This window comes from Nelumbo lutea, chromosome 1, assembly GCF_056320005.1.
Source record: "Nelumbo lutea isolate HS-2025 chromosome 1, American lotus-T2T, whole genome shotgun sequence".
Classification (NCBI taxonomy): domain Eukaryota; kingdom Viridiplantae; phylum Streptophyta; class Magnoliopsida; order Proteales; family Nelumbonaceae; genus Nelumbo; species Nelumbo lutea.
In genome coordinates this window covers 56696243-56713594 of record NC_142684.1, presented here as the reverse complement: position 1 = coordinate 56713594, position 17352 = coordinate 56696243, and the positions used below count along the sequence as shown (strand labels likewise).

The 17352-nt window shown below is 39.0% G+C and overlaps 1 protein-coding gene across 1 annotated transcript in view; it reads left to right on the top strand.

The window, feature by feature from the left end:
• The first annotated feature begins 10650 nt into the window (after window positions 1-10650).
• The window catches only part of LOC148874675 (reverse transcriptase-like protein), a 53821-nt gene continuing 47119 nt past the window's right edge, over window positions 10651-17352 (top strand). Inside the window, exons 1-6 of the mRNA XM_088964866.1 lie at window positions 10651-10971; window positions 11110-11212; window positions 11434-11497; window positions 11590-11691; window positions 11769-11833; window positions 15444-15542. Coding sequence (XP_088820992.1) covers window positions 10907-10971; window positions 11110-11212; window positions 11434-11497; window positions 11590-11691; window positions 11769-11833; window positions 15444-15542 — 498 coding nt within the window. The 5' untranslated portion in view covers window positions 10651-10906. The remainder of the gene's footprint in view (window positions 10972-11109; window positions 11213-11433; window positions 11498-11589; window positions 11692-11768; window positions 11834-15443; window positions 15543-17352) is intronic.

Sequence of the window (17352 nt, the reverse complement as noted above, 5' to 3'; positions counted from 1 at the left end):
CAGTTTTGAAAAAAAATTAAAAAAAAAGTATCAATTCGCCCAATACACCCTTACCGACGTATCGAGTGTATAGATATTTTGAATTACTTGCTGATAAGTCTCAAAATATTCAAATATATGGTATGTATCACACAATGTGTATCAATTCTCAATACTGATTTGGACTGACATGGACCCGTATTCGACTGAATTACAAATAAAATTAATTGGGAGAAAAAGAAATAACATCACAAACTAATTAATGTGTGAAAGGAGAAAAGCCTTCTTAAAATAGGGTTTCGTTGAAGAGGTATGGAGTGGTTGTTGTAGACACCGTTTGGTTGATAATGGTTAGTGTTCTCTTTTAAGACCAAATTTCTTTGGTACAGGAATTAATGTCTAAAGATCCTATATAACGATATATAATATGAATGGTGGATTTCTTTCTTTCTTTGTCTTGCATGGTAAAGGACCAAATGATAAATTACATGCAATCATGCATAATTAGACATATTCACGTGTTGGGCTTTGGGCTTCTGGTCTAATTTTGTACTATGTCGGGCTTGGGCTTTGACCCAAGCCTATTTAAATTTTGACAAAATTTAGGCCCAAGTCGGGCCCATGAAAAGGTGTATGCATATTAATATTAAATATGGAAAATTCTCAATTAGTACCATGTACTTTGTGCCTAGTGTCATTTTGGTCATCGAACTTTAAAATGCAACATTTCAGTACCTAAACTTTTAAAATGTAATAATCTAGTACCTGCCGTTAACTAGATGTTAACCAGTCGTTAAGTGGCACTTAAAAAAGATACAAATGCCCTTCAAATGTTATTTAATTTTCTTTATCAATCATCTAAACGTTGACAAAAAATTAACAATCCCAAATACTTGCCTTTCCCATTCAATAAAGTTGGGGTTCCATTTGAGTGGCCATTTTGGTGACCCCAACTTTCTTGAATAAAAGAGGCAAGGATTTGAGACTACTAATTTTTTGTCAATGTTTGGATGGTTGATAAAGAAAATTAGATGACACTTGAAGGGCATTTGTGTCTTTTTTAAATATCATTTAACAACTAGTTAACAACAAGTATTAGATTGTCATGTTTTGAAAGTTCGGATACTAAATTGTCGCATTTTAGAATTCGGAGAACATAGTGGCACTAGGCTCAAAGTATAGGGTATTAATCAGGAGTTTTCCCAATTGAGGAGAGGGTTGCAAAGTAGTGAGAAGCCATTTCTTGTGAGCGAAAACAAGGACATGCCCACTAATGGTATGTTGGCCCCACCTTATAAAATGTATGTGGGCCCCACATGCATATCCACCAATGGTATATGGGGTCCACCTTAAAAAATGTATATGGATCCCAAGTGTTAAATGAAAGTTGTTGGCCCACACACAAGACATTCGTATATATAACACATATTTTCATCACATTATCGAACAGTCTTCCAGCTTTTATGGTCTTTCATGAGATCTATGAAAAATATTTCAACCAAACAATCTTTGGTCTTCCAAGATAAAGCTCACCCTATTTTTTAACCATTAGATCTTGTAACAAGTCTTTTGAAAAAGACTTGCCAAACAGGCACAAAACCAATGACTATAACTTGGAAAGCTCGGCAAAAATACAAACAATTGGGAATGATTTCTTCCTTTTCTCCTTCAACTCTATAAAGGATTACAAAAATACATATGTTGAACAAGGGACCATAAATTGTTAACGGTAAGTGGTGGAGGATGATTTGACCCAACCTGCTGAGATGATGACACATGGACCTGACTCAACACGAGCCACAGCTCAGCACCATGGCTTGACCACGACTAAGTAACAAGCCTGTAGAACAGCTCGCTATAAGGGGAGCTCGCGTTGCAACGAGCTCCAGGTCCCCCGAGCTATTGAGAAGGGAATACTTCAAGACTATTTCAACTCGCAAGTTAGGAAAACTAGCTCGCTCCAGCACTTAGGGAGAAGAACTGCCCCCAAATGTCAACTGAGATGAGGATCACCTCGAAGCACCCCTAAGCTTGCTACAAAGTAGCTCGCGGCTGGATAGCTTGCTACGAAGTAATGCGATGCTCTCAAGAAGCTTCCGTCTGACAAGACCATACCGATCAGACTGTGCAGCGTCTCTCGACTAACGACGCAATCATTGTCCTTTCGGCAGTCTGCACCCACATCTCCTGACAGACGGAGGTGTGCCTGCCCCTTTGGGATGTGTCATTCATCCAAGCGAATAGTACACTATAACGATCACCTGCGCAGACTTGGCAGGTAACGGTTGCGACAGGAGCCTAGTTGCGGTTACGCCTGATTTGACAATAACGCCCCTATAAAAGCCTTTTAGGCGAAGGAGAGAGAGACACACACACATTCACTCACTCTAAAATTTTCATCTTAACTTGAATTATCTTATTTACTCATGAGTTAACCTCGCGCGACCTACATTCTTAGCCTTTTATACTCTTTTCTTCCTCTCTAGCGTTCTAACTTAAGTTTTGAAGTATTTCCGCTAGGCAACTTCCCGGGAATCCTTCTTCTTCGTCTTCTCAGGTGCCGTCCGTTGCCAGCAAGGAGCCAGTGAGCAGCCAGTTAGGAGTGCACCGATCGTGCCGCATCAGTATGTATTTAGTATTTGTCTAGTGGAAGATTGGCATCAATCCTCTTAAAGCAAAATTGTATTGTGCCGACCTTTGGGTTCGGATACATGGTCTTCCATTGGAATTGTGGACAAGGGCGGAGCCAGAGAGGACCCAAGGGAGCCATGGCCCCCCTATGGCCCAAAAATCCCCACAGTTTCATGTAACTCTTCCCCTCCCCCATTCCCTCACTCTAATGGGTAGGTCCCTTGAAGGCATGAGAGATCCTTCATATGGATGCCCGAACCATGCAAGAAGGTTGAGTGAAATTTCAAAATTTTCTCTTTCTCTCCCATCTAGGAATTGCATTCCCTATTTTAGAAATCTGCATTTTCAAAGATCATTATTGAAAGAAAATCGGATCAGATCTAAAACCAATAGGAAGTGAGGGATATACCTGATATGAAGTAATAATAACTCCCAATTGAGGTCTTTACACCCAAGGAGAAGACCAAAACTCGCTTCCACTGAAGATGACACAATGTGTGATGAAACAAGATCAGCAAGATGGTTCTTCCGCAAGAACTGGGATTCTTCAGCAAGAATCGAACAGGGGCTGTTGAGCATGAATTCATATCCATAACTCTATAGATTACTGTGTACAAAACTAAGGAATTTGCCCCTTATTTGTATTCTTCTTTGAATCAGCCTCCTAATCTAATTAGGAGAAAGTTTCTTGATCCAAATCTGATATTTGGATCTAGATTTTTAAATGGATAAGACTTATGTTATCCTTTATCTAATCCTAATCAGATTATAAATTAGATCTTGCCCCTTTTAATTAACTAACTTAAGTCCAGTTCGAATTGGGCTTTAGGCCCATTAAGCTTATGTACTCACTTACTCTTTAACCTGCTACACAGTTGGCACTCTTTGTATGACGTAGGACCCTTACATCGATCTATACATCAGCCACATGATCACCCACTAGAGAGTGCATCCCCAATCATTTACTTTGTTCGACAAAAGGGCTGCTCTTGTCACTATGATCACCCACTTAGATGAATTATCGGACTATCCCAACATACCTAGGTTTTGACATCCTCTAAGGATATCACTGATTGGCATTTCAAAAATAGGTCGATCCGACACCTAGTGCAGTACCATAATCGAGTCAAGGGGTCAGGTGTAGCATTTCAGTTTTGGTCATCTATCTCCAAGGTCTAGGGCAATACTGGAATTTTGGTCTGGTTCAGGGTTCCAAGAATAACCCACACTGCATGTACCTTAGGTCTCACCCTATCAGCTGAGACAAACCACCCCAACCAACTTGGCGGCACATAAATGTCAATCTTGGCAGGATAAATCTCCTAAGATCTATCCAATAGATGTGAAGATTATAAACTAACACGAGTTTCCTGAGTGTCCAGTTTAAGGGTGTACACAAAAACACACCACAATGACATGAATCAATTATGTACTTTATTCATTTATAGTAAATGTCAAAAGGTACATCAATCTGATTGGAGCTAAGTACATAACTGTCTAACAGCTCTCACTTGGACTTTTGTGCAATCGGGTACAAGCCGGAGTCTCATAATTTCTACGTGTTTCTCAAACACTTTCTGTATTAGTGGCTTAGTTAATGGGTCTGCTACATTTTCCGTTGATGCTACTTTTTGAATCAGGACGTTTCTTCTTCCATCTATCTCCCGCTCATGGTACTTCCTCTCTTCAACATTCTTTATTTGCAATTTTTTTACATCAACGAAAGTACCTACTTGACATACTACATGAAGTCGACAGGACCGCTTATTGCCCAACATCAGTTCCAGTGAAACAACAACTACAGTTTGACGAGCAAAGTCACTTACTTCTGGACCCCAGTCATTTCAGCCATCTCGTTAGCCGATTGGTGTAATTAACCATCACATGACTAGAAGTTTACTACTTTGTCCATGCCCTCCATCAGCATATGCAACACCCAAATGAAGCTCACATGATTGCAGCCTTACACGTCCTCATATATCTCTCTACCTCTCCAGACAAAGGTCTTTTCTTACCTTCATCAAATGACTTTATTGTTCAATTCTAATGTAATGTTGACTGGGGCAGTTGTCCAATATCTCGACGATCCACAATGGGGTATATATGATCTTTGCTGGTAATTCACTTGTATCTTGGAAGACAAAGAAATATAACATTGTATCTCATTCATTAACCAAGGTAGAATATCGTGCAATGGCTTCAACCACTGCAAAATTGCTCTGGCTCAAACGCCTCATTGCTGATCTTAACATTTCTATCACTCAACCTTTATTGCTTCATTGCGACAATTAAGCAACTCTTCATATAGCAACAAATCCAGCTTTTTCATGAACGGATGAAGCATATAGCAATTGGTTGTCACTTCCTACATAAACATGTTCAAACCAAGACAATCAAAACTTCTTACTTTTCAACAGAGGAACAACTAGTTGACTTGTTTACCAAAGCCTTATGGGTTGATAGATTCCATTATCTACTCGGCAAGTTAGGCATTCGTTCCCTTCGTGCCCAACTTGACCGAGGGTGTTAATAAAACAGGATTCTAATAAAGAAAGTTCAAATATCCCCAAAAAAGCCAGGTTGGAAACCCAAAGACATTCACCACGTGGCCTATTCTAAGATCTTATCGCAATTGTATTGACCTCATTATATATGTCATCATTCGACAAGTAAATAATGAATGAGATGGATCCTTTCTTCAACAAGTTTGCTTCTTCTGTGCAAACTGTACTCTATTTCTTGGGAGTTTTGTATCATTTTACGTCATACCCAATATGTTGACAAAAATAACAAAACAAAGGCAGCCTTTCATATCTAATAGAAGCCCATAAGGGATAACCACCTGGTTGATTAGCATACACCTTCTGTTAAAGCGGTTTTGTTAAATCAACTTCAACATGGGCTAGCACATGGCTAACCCAACATAGTTGCAAATCAAAGCAAGAGCTAGAAACAGTACACCCAACCCAAGATATCACCTGATTTCCAATACTCTATATTTGAAAATCCATAGGAAGGCCATGAACTTGAATAGTGAAAGCAATTATTGTCAAATCCATCTCATCTAAAAGTACCATGTACAAATAGTTGACTTGTCGCTGCCCAAGGCCCTTTATCCATAATAGACAGAATATCCACTTCGTGTTGAAAGAAAAACATGAAGTAACCCTCTAGTGTACTAGTGTAGATTGCATAGTAGTCGGGCCTCCTAAAATTCCATGACCGTGAGAAAGCAATACACACAACAATAGGATTAACATGCCTATCACCAAACAATTTGCCATTGAGACAATGATCCCACTTTTCATCACGGTTTGCGCCATGTAACTCTTCAATAACATTAACCCCACCATCATCACAATCACATTTACTCATTGTAGTATTCAATTCATTGTCACCAGTGGTGATATGCAAAAACCATTAGCACAACTACAAATAAAAAAAAAGCCTCATTATGGAAGCAAAAATTGGCTATCCAATACTAATCAATCAAATTGATTAACTAGATGATTTGGTTCTACTTAAAATTGAATGTTTTCCTATTTGAAAGTTTAAGTTCGGTTAGGAAAGCACCCCTAGTTGAAGTGCAATGTAATCTTGTTTATGAGGTGGGCCCCACTCCTTATGAATAGCCAATATCTAATTTGGTCATCATAGGACCGCCCTTACAACTTTTTGTAACTGTGCATTGAGAATCTCCATACTTGTATGCCTTTTTTTTGAGAAATATTCCCAATGTCTCACTGCAAGGAACTTTGAGGATGGTCCTACGAGGACCAAATCCAAACTCTAAACAACCTATAACTATGTTGGTGAAAAAATCTAGGAAGCCAAATCGTTTGTGATCCTTATTTGAAGTTCAAAGCCCATTTGGGAGGACTTTAGCACTAATCAAGTTACTTCAAAGAAGCTACTAGAAATAAATTCATTAAAATGCTAATTTTTCGATTCATGAATATATTCTTTTGACTTTCTTGATTTTTGACCAAACTGGCTTGAGGCTTTCCATGTAGGGGCCTACCTTGCAATGCTAGTAGCTAGCCATTGTGTGAAAGCCTTCCCAAATGGGCACTCAACCTCTTTGAAATAGCTTATTAGAAGCGCTTCAAAGCAACTAAAAATAGTGAATTTTAGATCCACGCTCACAAAGAGGCCATAAGAATAGGGGGTGACCATTTTAACCTGACCCAAAAATTTTGAGTTTTGGCCTAGGTTTTTGATTTGCAATTTTCAAGGTTGGGCTTGAGATTAATACTTCAAGCTAGCTCGACATGTATATATTTAAATATATGTATTTTATAATATATATGTATACATTGTATTGTATTGTAATGTATTATATTATATTATATTACATTAGATTACATTGTATTTTATGTTATATAAATATTATAATGTTGTAAGTGTTGTGGTAAGGGTAGGTGTGGTGGTCTCTCTGAAGGGAAAAGAAAGATTGCGAGGTATTGGGTAGTAGAGGTTAATGGAGTTGTCAGAGTTGATAGGATTGTTTCGTCATCTTACGGGTCTCATGTATTAACATAGCGCATATGACGTCAGAGCTAGTCTGATGTGTTTACTTAATTGCTCTGCCATCTGCTGGATGTCTCATCGTGTGTTACTTTGGCTTGTTGTGAATGCACGGTAGTTCTTAAGTCCACCGCAGGTCCGCAATGTTAAGCTCATTGCAAGCATGTGGTGAGTTACGGGTTCATCGTAGGCCCCCGGTGGCTTCCATGTTGCCATAGGTGTTTATGTGGTTTTGGTTTGATACCTTCATCCTGATCTCTAGTTTCGTCCTTGATTACGAAGAATGGTTGATTGTATAATCAGCATCTCCCCTGCCCTTGAAGAGCATCCCAACAACCTCGAAGGCACCAAGACAAAGATTGGAGACCATGTCATCAAGGGACTATCGATCAAGCAAATATTAAGATTGTTAGACCAAGTATATCTCCTACCATGAAACTTGATATCAATAAGATGACATCAATTTTGCACTACAGCCAAAGGGTAGCTACTATATCCAACACCTGAATGATCACCACTCTTTTCTTTAGCATTAGTTGTAGGTTAAATAGACCAACACATAACCATGGCCCTTTGTAATTTTCAATAATGCCATCAAACAACTCCCACAAAGCCCCTCTTTGGCGATGACGGGGATCCCCATAAACACCTAAAAATAGCCACTCCGCACCTAGAGGGAAACCATGAACAAGTTCCATAGTCATACATTACTTAGGACAAGGTTTTAAAAACCGACTTGGAAATGGAACCATCCTAGCCATCGGTTTCTAGTCAGCAGTTTGACCATCCAAGTTGAATGGTTCAAGTCTCAATATCTGCTTAATCGGTAGTCTCTTGAACAACCTAGTCTCCAATCTCAATATCTACTTGATCGGCAATCTCTTGAACGACCTGGTATCCAATCTCTGTATTGGCACCTTCGAGGTTGTTGGGTTGCTCTTTAGGGATAGGGGAGAGGTTGATTCTATGAGCGGCCATTCTTTGTGATCAATGACAGAACCATATATCGTGATGAGGGTATTAAACCAAAACCACAGAAACACCTATGGTGACACAGAAGTCGTCAGGGGCCTGTGATGAACCCATAACTCACCGTAGGCTTGTGATGAACTCAAAGCCATCGTGGACCTGCGATAGACTTAAGAATCATCGTGCATTTGCAACAAGTCGAAGTTACTCACAATGAAACATTCATCTGATGATGAAGCAATTAAGTGAGCATGTTAGACTAGCTTTGATGTCATGCGTGCCACGTCAATACAGGAGACCCGTAAGGGGAAGTAGTGCACATGTGTCATGAGAATCCTATGACGAAAATGAAACTTCATTCTATGAAGATCTCACCCGACACATGGCAAACCCTTAGTAGTGTCCTCATGGCAACCGACATCGAATCAAGGATTCCCTTTCCAAGTAGGAATCAAACCCCTTCTGGCTCCTTCTCTTTAGGGCCTCGGAGTTTTCCCTTATAAAAGGGGGGGGGATAAGGTGTAATTGTGACAAAATCCTATGAACTCTGACAACTCTGTTAACCTCTACTTCCAAACACCCTGTGACCTTTCTTCGCCCTTCAAGGAAACCAACACACCTAGCCATACTACAACACTTACAAATGTCACACTTATAATATGTATTATATATAATATCTTATATTATATAATGTATAAAATGAATTTATATGGATATTACATGCTATTTAGTATAAAATATTATATAAATGTAATATTTTAAATATAAAAGATGTAGGTCAAAATCTGGCTTGGATCACCCTAGCACAATCTTATCTTTCAGGCCTGCAACCCAAGCTGGGCTGGGCCCATGCCTAAGCTATAAGGCTGTGTTTGGCTTGAAGGAAAAAGTAGGGAAAGGAAGAGAAAGGAAATAAAACTTTTACAAACCTTATATAGTTTTCCATACCTTTAATATTCCCTTTTTTCTTATTTGTTTTGAGGGAAATAGAGGGATGGGATGAGAAAAATGTGGGATGCCAGATCCCAAAATCGTGGAATCGGGGTCGCACTGCTTTGGTGTGACCCCGGTGGAAAAAACTCGAGAAACCATTGTTACCACTTACCATCGACGATGAACAGATGAGGGATGGGCCGAGAAAAACAAACTAGCGACGACGAATAGAGGAGGGAGAGAACCACTACCTTCATCGTTACCATTGAACTGGCAAAGATTTTCTTTCCATCTTCCTCCCTTTCTCTAGGGTTGGCAATGAGCCGAGCTTTTCACGTGTTGCTCGAGCTCGGCTAAACTCGACTTCAATCAAGCTCGAGCTTAATTCATTGGCTCGCTTATTAAACGAGTCGAGCTCGAGCTTAATTCATTGGCTCGCTTATTAAACGAGTCGAGCTCGAGCTTAATTCATTGGCTCGCTTATTAAACGAGTCGAGCTCGAGCATACTAGAACTCGACTCGTGAGCCGACTTGAATATATAATTATAGAAAATAATATATATAATAAAAATATTATAATTCTAAATTTTTTAAATATTAAATAAAAAATACTTTATATATAATATTTATTTTTATAAAATATTTTTCTCAAAATTGAACTTGAGCTTAAGGTTTTGGCTCGAACTGAGCCTTGTAGAACAGTCTCGAGCCGAGCTCGAGCCTGGTACTATTCGGCTCAACTCGGCTCAAAGCCACCCCTACTCGTCTCCCTCACCTTCTTCCTATTATTTCCGTCTCCCCACTCCTATCTCTCTTTCATTCCCTCATTTTCCCTCTTTGTCTCTGATGGCCGTTGCTTTCTCAACCCTACTTGCTTTACTTAGATCCCAAGTTCATCCTCTGTTACAAGAAAGTGCGAAGAAGCATATTTAGAGTGATAAACATGGTGGGACCACTATGCGGTGGTCGATTTAGCATCAGTGGAGAGGGGGGACTATTGGTGCCGAAGGACCTCTTCAGAGCTTAAGTCATGGAGTTCTCTGTCTCTCCCTCCATCTTCCTCTTCTCTCTTCTTCCTCACCTTCTTCTTCCTATTCTTCCCGTTTTCCTCCCTTTATGGTGATTTGATTTCTCGGAACTCCTATTTCTCTCTCATTCCCTCATTTTCCCCTCTCTCTCTCTCTCTCTTTGATCGCCGCTGCAGTCATGGAGCTCTCTTTTTCAGCTTACATGAATTTGGCGAAGAACCATCTTGTAACTGTGTTTTCTTATTATTTTCCCATATATAAAACTAAACAATGGAAATATAAATTTTGACATTTTTACATTCCATTCGATCCAATCTTTTTCTATCCCACCAAAATCTTCCGCTTACATGAATTTGGCGAAGAACCATCTTGTAATTGTGTTTTCTTATTATTTTCCCATATATAAAACTAAACAATGGAAATATAAATTTTGACATTTTTACATTCCATTCGATCCAATCTTTTTCCATCCCACCAAAATCTTCCCACAAACCAAACGGAGCCTAAGAATCCATTTTAACCAGGCCGCACAAAAGCTAAAAAATCAGCTACTTCTAATGGAGCAGCACTGGACTAAAACCGTGAATCACAACCGTCAATGTGTTAATTTGGCTCACGTGAACTGATTAAAATGGGGCACAGCGATGCATCGAAGGCCATGATTTCACGGTTTTAGCGCAACGCTACTCTAATTCAAGTAGCTGGTTTCTCCTCGATAAAACGTGCATAGCTCGTCACTGTCATAGTGTCACCGTGTGCTGCTTCATTTTGAATTGGATTTTGGAACTTAAACACCGAGTTCAGTCTCGGATGAGAAGGGCGGGAAAAGAGAGGGAGGGATGGAGCAGCGAGTAGAAACCCTTCAATCCTCGGAACGACCTCTTGATTTCGAGACTTTCCGTAGGTCTGGTGTTAAATTACATTCTCTTTGATCTTCATTTATTTTTCAATTTTCTTATTTTTTTCATTTTGAAGTTTTGTGCGCTACTTCAACCTATATCGCTTAATTTCTTATCTGGTTTTGATTTATTCATTCGTTCAGTCGAGTTAGAGAGCTCTCAAATTACAGACGTTCGGATGATTTCTCCGAAACATCTCCGTTGGACTCCGAGAAAATACTAGAAGAATGTGTTATCCATCTCGAGGTGAACCTTCAGTTACCTGTTTCTTTTCTGTTTTTTTTTTTTTTAACAATTTTTTTTTTTTTTCACAATGAACGTATCTGGTCTTCTGTCGACAACTTTCCTGTTTATTTATTTGCTTTTTTTTTTTTAAAACTTTTCTGGGTTTTATTTTTTAACGTGTCTGGTCTTCTGTCGATAACTTGTCTTATTTCTCTTTTAATGTTTTACTTTTTGTTCCTTAGAGCAAAATCAAGCAAATTATGTCAGAGTTTTCGGATTTGAGCTGCTTAGGGCCAGATGATTTGGGTATGCATCTCTCTCTGTACTTTCCTTTTCATTTTCCTACCATTTTTGTAGCTTATTCTGACACTTTTTTTTTGTTTCATTTGTCGATTTAGAGGGGTATTTGGAACACATGAAAGAGAAACTAAAGATGGTCGAGGCTGAAAATGTGAAAATATCTGAAGAAATTGAGGATCTCACAAGAACTTATATGAAAGGTAGGATGGTTGTAGTGTTGTTGTTAATTTTCGTTTGTGTTCTATCTTGTTCTAATTTGCTGTCTTCATGTCGCTAGATTCTGCTCGATTTGAGAGTGATTTTGAAGGTTTGAATAATTCATTGGAGGTCATTGAGTCGCAGGTTAGTACTAAAGAGAAGTTACTGCAAAGTTTTTTGGTATATGAGTAAGATCTAATGTAATAGGAGACTCTTGAGGAGTGATTATATTGTTCTGAATGGACATGGATTATGTGGACATCGTAGTGGGAATTACGGCATTAGTGCAATGCAACATCTTGATAATTTGGTACAACACAATACTGGTATTGTCGAGCAAGGCTTTCCAGAGAGACTCATAAATTCTTACAGGAACTGGTTTCATTCACAAAATAAATAAAAAGGCCATGTAAGAAAATAAAACCTATGAAACTAATTTTGTAATAAAACCAACAACATCTGTAAGAAAAAACAACCTGCAAATGTTATCTCTAGATTTCATCCAAAATAATTGCGTTCATCTCTTATACTGACTAGTGCTAAACCTCAAGACCAAGACAGTGGCTAGGATCGTAAGAAGAGCTGAGGATGTGAGTGCTTTCATGTTCTGGTTGAAGCATGTGACAACTTAAAACTAAAACAAGCATGTGACAACTTAAAACTTAATCTAATAAGGTTCACTTATGTAGGCCTAACAAGAAAAGAAAACATAAAGTAATATAACAGGCCCAGTTTGACTATTATGTCTATACTCTCTCTTGCCAAATCATGAAAAAAAGCTTCTGCTGGAACAGTGTTTGATCCATATGATTCTTCCTTTTTTGCTCAAACCTTCCAATCTCTACCCCTGTAGAAAGTCCTCAACTGAAGCAGGAAATTACCCTTTGGTGGCAAATAATTTCATAAATTTGGAACAAACATTGTTGGCGAACTTGCAGTGAATAAAGATGTCGTCAGTTGATTCTTCATGTTCTTCACACCACTCACAATTCACTCTGTCCACCACCACTTCCCTCTTCAACAGATCATTCCTTGTTAGAATCTTATTCAGATAAGCTGCCCAAACAAAGAAAGACAATTCATTTAATTTTTTTGCACTAGGTCAAACCATCTTAGTCTAGTTCCTTTAAATGGCTTCATTTTAACTGATAGAAGGCTTGTTAAGAAAGGTAAATAAAGGATAAAAAGTGCAAGCCTACTTCCTAATTCCTATGTAGTGAAGAAGTTATAAGGAACTGAAAAAAGTCCAACCACTCAAAATACACAAAGGAAAAATGCAATATAACATCAAAGCACTCCTTAAAATGTAGCAATGGTATTGAAACAAAAGGAAATCTTCCAGTGTACTACATGTCAGTGTTTAGGATGCCACAAGGGCAAAAATCATGAGGGATTTTCTTTGGGAGCCAGGGGAAAAAAAGAAGGATCATTTGGTTAGATGGGAAAAGGTGAGGAAGTTGAAGGTGGAAGGGGGTTTGGAAATATGTAATGTTACGCTGAAGAATCAGGCTTTGCTTTGCAAATGGCTTTGGAAGTTTCCAAATGAAAATGAGAAATTATGGCACAAAGTGGTTGCAAGCATTCATGGCATGTCAAGCAACGGATGGGAGCTACCTTGGCTGCTCCCTGGAAGGCCATCCTTGATGTTTTCCCTACCTTCCTAAATCATATCAGGTACGACTTGTCTTCTGGTAGTAAAATCAGATTTTGGAGAGTATGTGTGGATTGGGGATACTCCTTTGAGTGAGCAATTTCCTTCTCTTTGTGATCTGTCCAGGTTCAAGGGTAAGCCTATTTCAGATTTCCTAAGTCAACCATCTCACCTTCCAGGGTTGAATTGGAAGTTTGGCTTTAACAAGAACCTTAGAGAGTCTGAACTTTTTGTAGTGTCCGAGCTGTTAGGATTGTTGAATTCAGTATTCTTGGGAGAAGGTGGTTTAGATTCTAGGATTTGGGGTCCTCATTTTGACAGGTCGTTGTCTTGTAAACCCCTTCTACATTCGTTGGTTGCCACACAATCTTCTATTCCTTTCCCAGTCAAAGAAATTTGGTTCCCTCTACTCCCCCTAAAATGAGTACTTTTTGTTGGGAAGTATTTCATGTTTTTATTAATACCTTTGATGTACTTCAAAGGAAAAGACCAAATTGGTGCTTGTCCCCCAACTGATGTGTCCTGTGTAAGTTGAGTGGTGAGACTGCTTTCCACCTTCTAATATCTTGCCCCTTTGTCAGTTTTATTTGGAATTGGTTTACTTCCCTTTTTGGGTGCAGGTGGTCTTCTCCTGATAGGGTGGAAGGTTTATTCAGCCCTAATGGTATCAGTGGCATGAAAAGGAGGGGTAGGATTCTATGGAGGTGTACTAGAGCAGCAATACTTTGGACCGTTTGGGAGAAAAGAAATGATAAAATATTTGAAGGAAAAAAATACAAGGAAGCTTTAGTCGAAACAATAACATTGAGGGTGGCACATTGGGTAAAAAGCTTGAAGTTGTTTTCAGCTTTTAAGGTCGAAGACTTTTTTAGGGTTTGGGGACTTATTGCTGCCTCCTCATCTACGAGACAACAGCTTTTTGAGGCATGGTTTCCTCCATTGGATGGTTGGAAGAAGCTGAACTTTGATGGGAGTTGTGTGGGTAACCCAGGCCCTACAGGCATTGGGGGGGCCATTAGAGATGAAAATGGACTCATTATTGCTTTGTACTCTGGTCCTGTGGAGGACGGTGATGTGGCAAGGGCAGAGTTTCTAGCTGCAGCATATGGGGTTGAGAAGGCTAAAGAGTTGGGTATTAATAGACTGGTCATCGAGGGAGACTCAAAAACTGTGATAAAATGGTTGCGGAAAGGGGAAGGGGTGACATGGCAGTTGAAGAATGATTTCCAAAATGGATGTCAAGGAACATGTCAATCCAGGTGGGATGGGTTAGGAGATCTGGCAACAGTTTGGCAGATAGTTTAGCAAATCAAGGGGTTCAAAGAACACATATGTTTTGGGCACATTTGTAATTCTGTCCTGGGTCAGCTTACTAAACCTGATTTCTTTCACAACTTCTTGTTATATCCTAAAGTTTTCTACTTAATGAAATCTTTTCAAAGTTATTGATAAAAAAAAAGAGAGTTTTGCATACCTATTTTTATTTTCAAAAGCCAATTTGATGTTTTTTTTTTATGAATAATCTTAAAATAAATGCAAAGAAGACAATTGCACTTGGGGAACATGTAATACAAATATATCAAGGGGCTTATATGGTTGAGGTCAGCCTAAGATTCTCATAAGGGGTGATTGCCTCTACTTGTATTCAAAGAATTCTCATTTGAAAATTAATATAACTTGTTTGTTACAGATAAAAAAATCTTAATAGTTGAACATTATGTTTTGGAAAAGATTGGATGATGTATGCAGCACTAGACAAAGAAAGTAACAGGATGTTTTTTAGAGAAATTATTTTCAATCCATGTCTGAGGAAAATAATAGAAAATGTAAAAAAATCTCACAGAAATGTCTTTCTTAGAGCTGGCAGTAGCCACTGATTATTGGGGAATCAGGACTAGCAAACTACAAGTTTTCTAAATGAAGTTTGAAGAAGCATTTGGTAACATCTCCATCCTGTTACTATTTTTTGAACATTAGTGTGATAACATTTTGTTTTTCTTCTTAACCTGCTTGGTATGTCTCTTCTTTGTATTTGTGTAAATTTTATTCTTGAATATTGACAAATTGCATTTACGTACTTGACAACTTGTGCTTTTCTTGTAGGGCATCGACAAACTACATACGGGTGCATGTGGTGAATTCTCCATATCTGAAGAATACCAAGAGTTCTTGAAAAGTGCACATGAAAACTGTAACTTTGAGGTTCCACTTCTGCATTTTTTCTTTTATTTCTTTATGAATAATATGCATATATATATATTTATATATCTTTATCTATATCTATACATCCATATATATAGTTATATAGATAAACAACAGTAATTCATTATAAACATGAGCAACTATACCCAAGTACCCAACTAGAGCTACATAAACAACATTAGTTTGTTTTGGTCGACAACTCCACTCCATGAATGCATTTGTTTTTCCTTTAAACTTCACTCTGTGATCAGCTCATAATCAAACAGAACAGATAGTCATTGTTGTTAGTCCTCCCATGTTCTTTCTGTGAAAACCAGCAAAGGGCACTAGCACCTTGGAGAACTTTGAGGATACCCCCAAAGTGCTCCAGAAATTCTCAACCAAATCAGTTCAATGAGGAGGTCTGGTGAGAGTTCGTCTGCTGGAAAATTCCTCGGTTCAAGATGCTGAAGATGGAGAAGAACGAAGGATTCTCAGTGGTTGGAAAATGGAGAAGAGTGATTACAGCAGAGGGAAAAGAGTTCTTGATGGAAGAAATTGTATACCAGAAGAAGCTTACGATAATGATAAGGGAAGGAAGAAGAGGAACGATACTGTTAGTGGGTGAAGCTGTATCATGGTTTCAGAGCTTCCTGGACGGAGCAGTACATGTAAGTTGGTGTAGGCGCTGGAATAGTACCTTTAGGCAGTTAAGGAGGGAATATTTCGCTGAGAGAAGGAGAAACTCCAATGGATGGTTCATTGTTTTGGAAGAAAGTTTTGAGCAAAGAAAAAAACAAAGGATCATCATACCAGAAGGCAACAGTCTGCAAGGTTGGAGTATGATAGCAAACGAACTTCACCGGAGAATGGCTGAGAGAAAGAATGAAGTGGTAAGGGTACCAGAAAAAATGACAGCAGTACTAGGAAAGGAAGAAATGACAGAGAGAAGGAAAAAATTAAAGAGGTTGGGTTTAGAAGAAAATGATGAAAATACAGACTCAATGGTGGTGTCTCTTACAACACCAAAGCAAGGATCTCATTGGAGGGGGAGAAAGGAAGTTGGGAGCGAAGATTAATCCTGTCGGCAATAAAAGAAGTAAACGACCGAAAAGGATACTAGAGGAGGTGATATCCAAGCTCGGGACTTGCCAAACTGTGATATTAATCCCTTTCAGTGGCAGAAAAGTTGTAATTGGATGTGGGGGGAAGGAGATGATGGACTTCAAAACCGTAGAAACAAGTGAGGGTACTGTAACAATAGAGAACTGGTGCCCTTTGGCTAATGCAGTAACAAATGGCGATGGGAGTTTGAAATTGAAGCTTCTGGGTTTGCCCTTCGATTAATGGCAAAAAACCACTCTCAAAAAAATAGTGACAGCCATGGGTGGTGCTCTCCTATTGTTCAAGACGACAGACTTGAGAGCAGTGAACTTGAAGGTCGCCGGTGTGAAACCTGAAGCTGTTCCAAGATCTCTCAACCTCTGTGCTGATGGCTACTGCTACAAAATCTGGATTGCATAGGAAGTGGTAGTGTCGCTCTGGTATGGAAGGTCGAAGCTTGAAGATGATGGTGACGTGGCAAAGTGGGTTACACTTGGCGAAGAACAGGGGAAGAAAGATGGACACGTGAGCAGAATTGAGAAGGAAAGCGTTATCGGAAATGAAGACTCCCCCACTTTGGAAGTTGAACGGTCAGAACCCAACAGTCGGCCATTTAAAGAAAAAAATTTAGATCCTTTTGAACCGAAAAAACAGAGCACCAATCATTCGCAGAGGTAATCAAAAGGACAACCCGGTCGGACCAAGGTCTGGGCCCACCCAGAGGAGA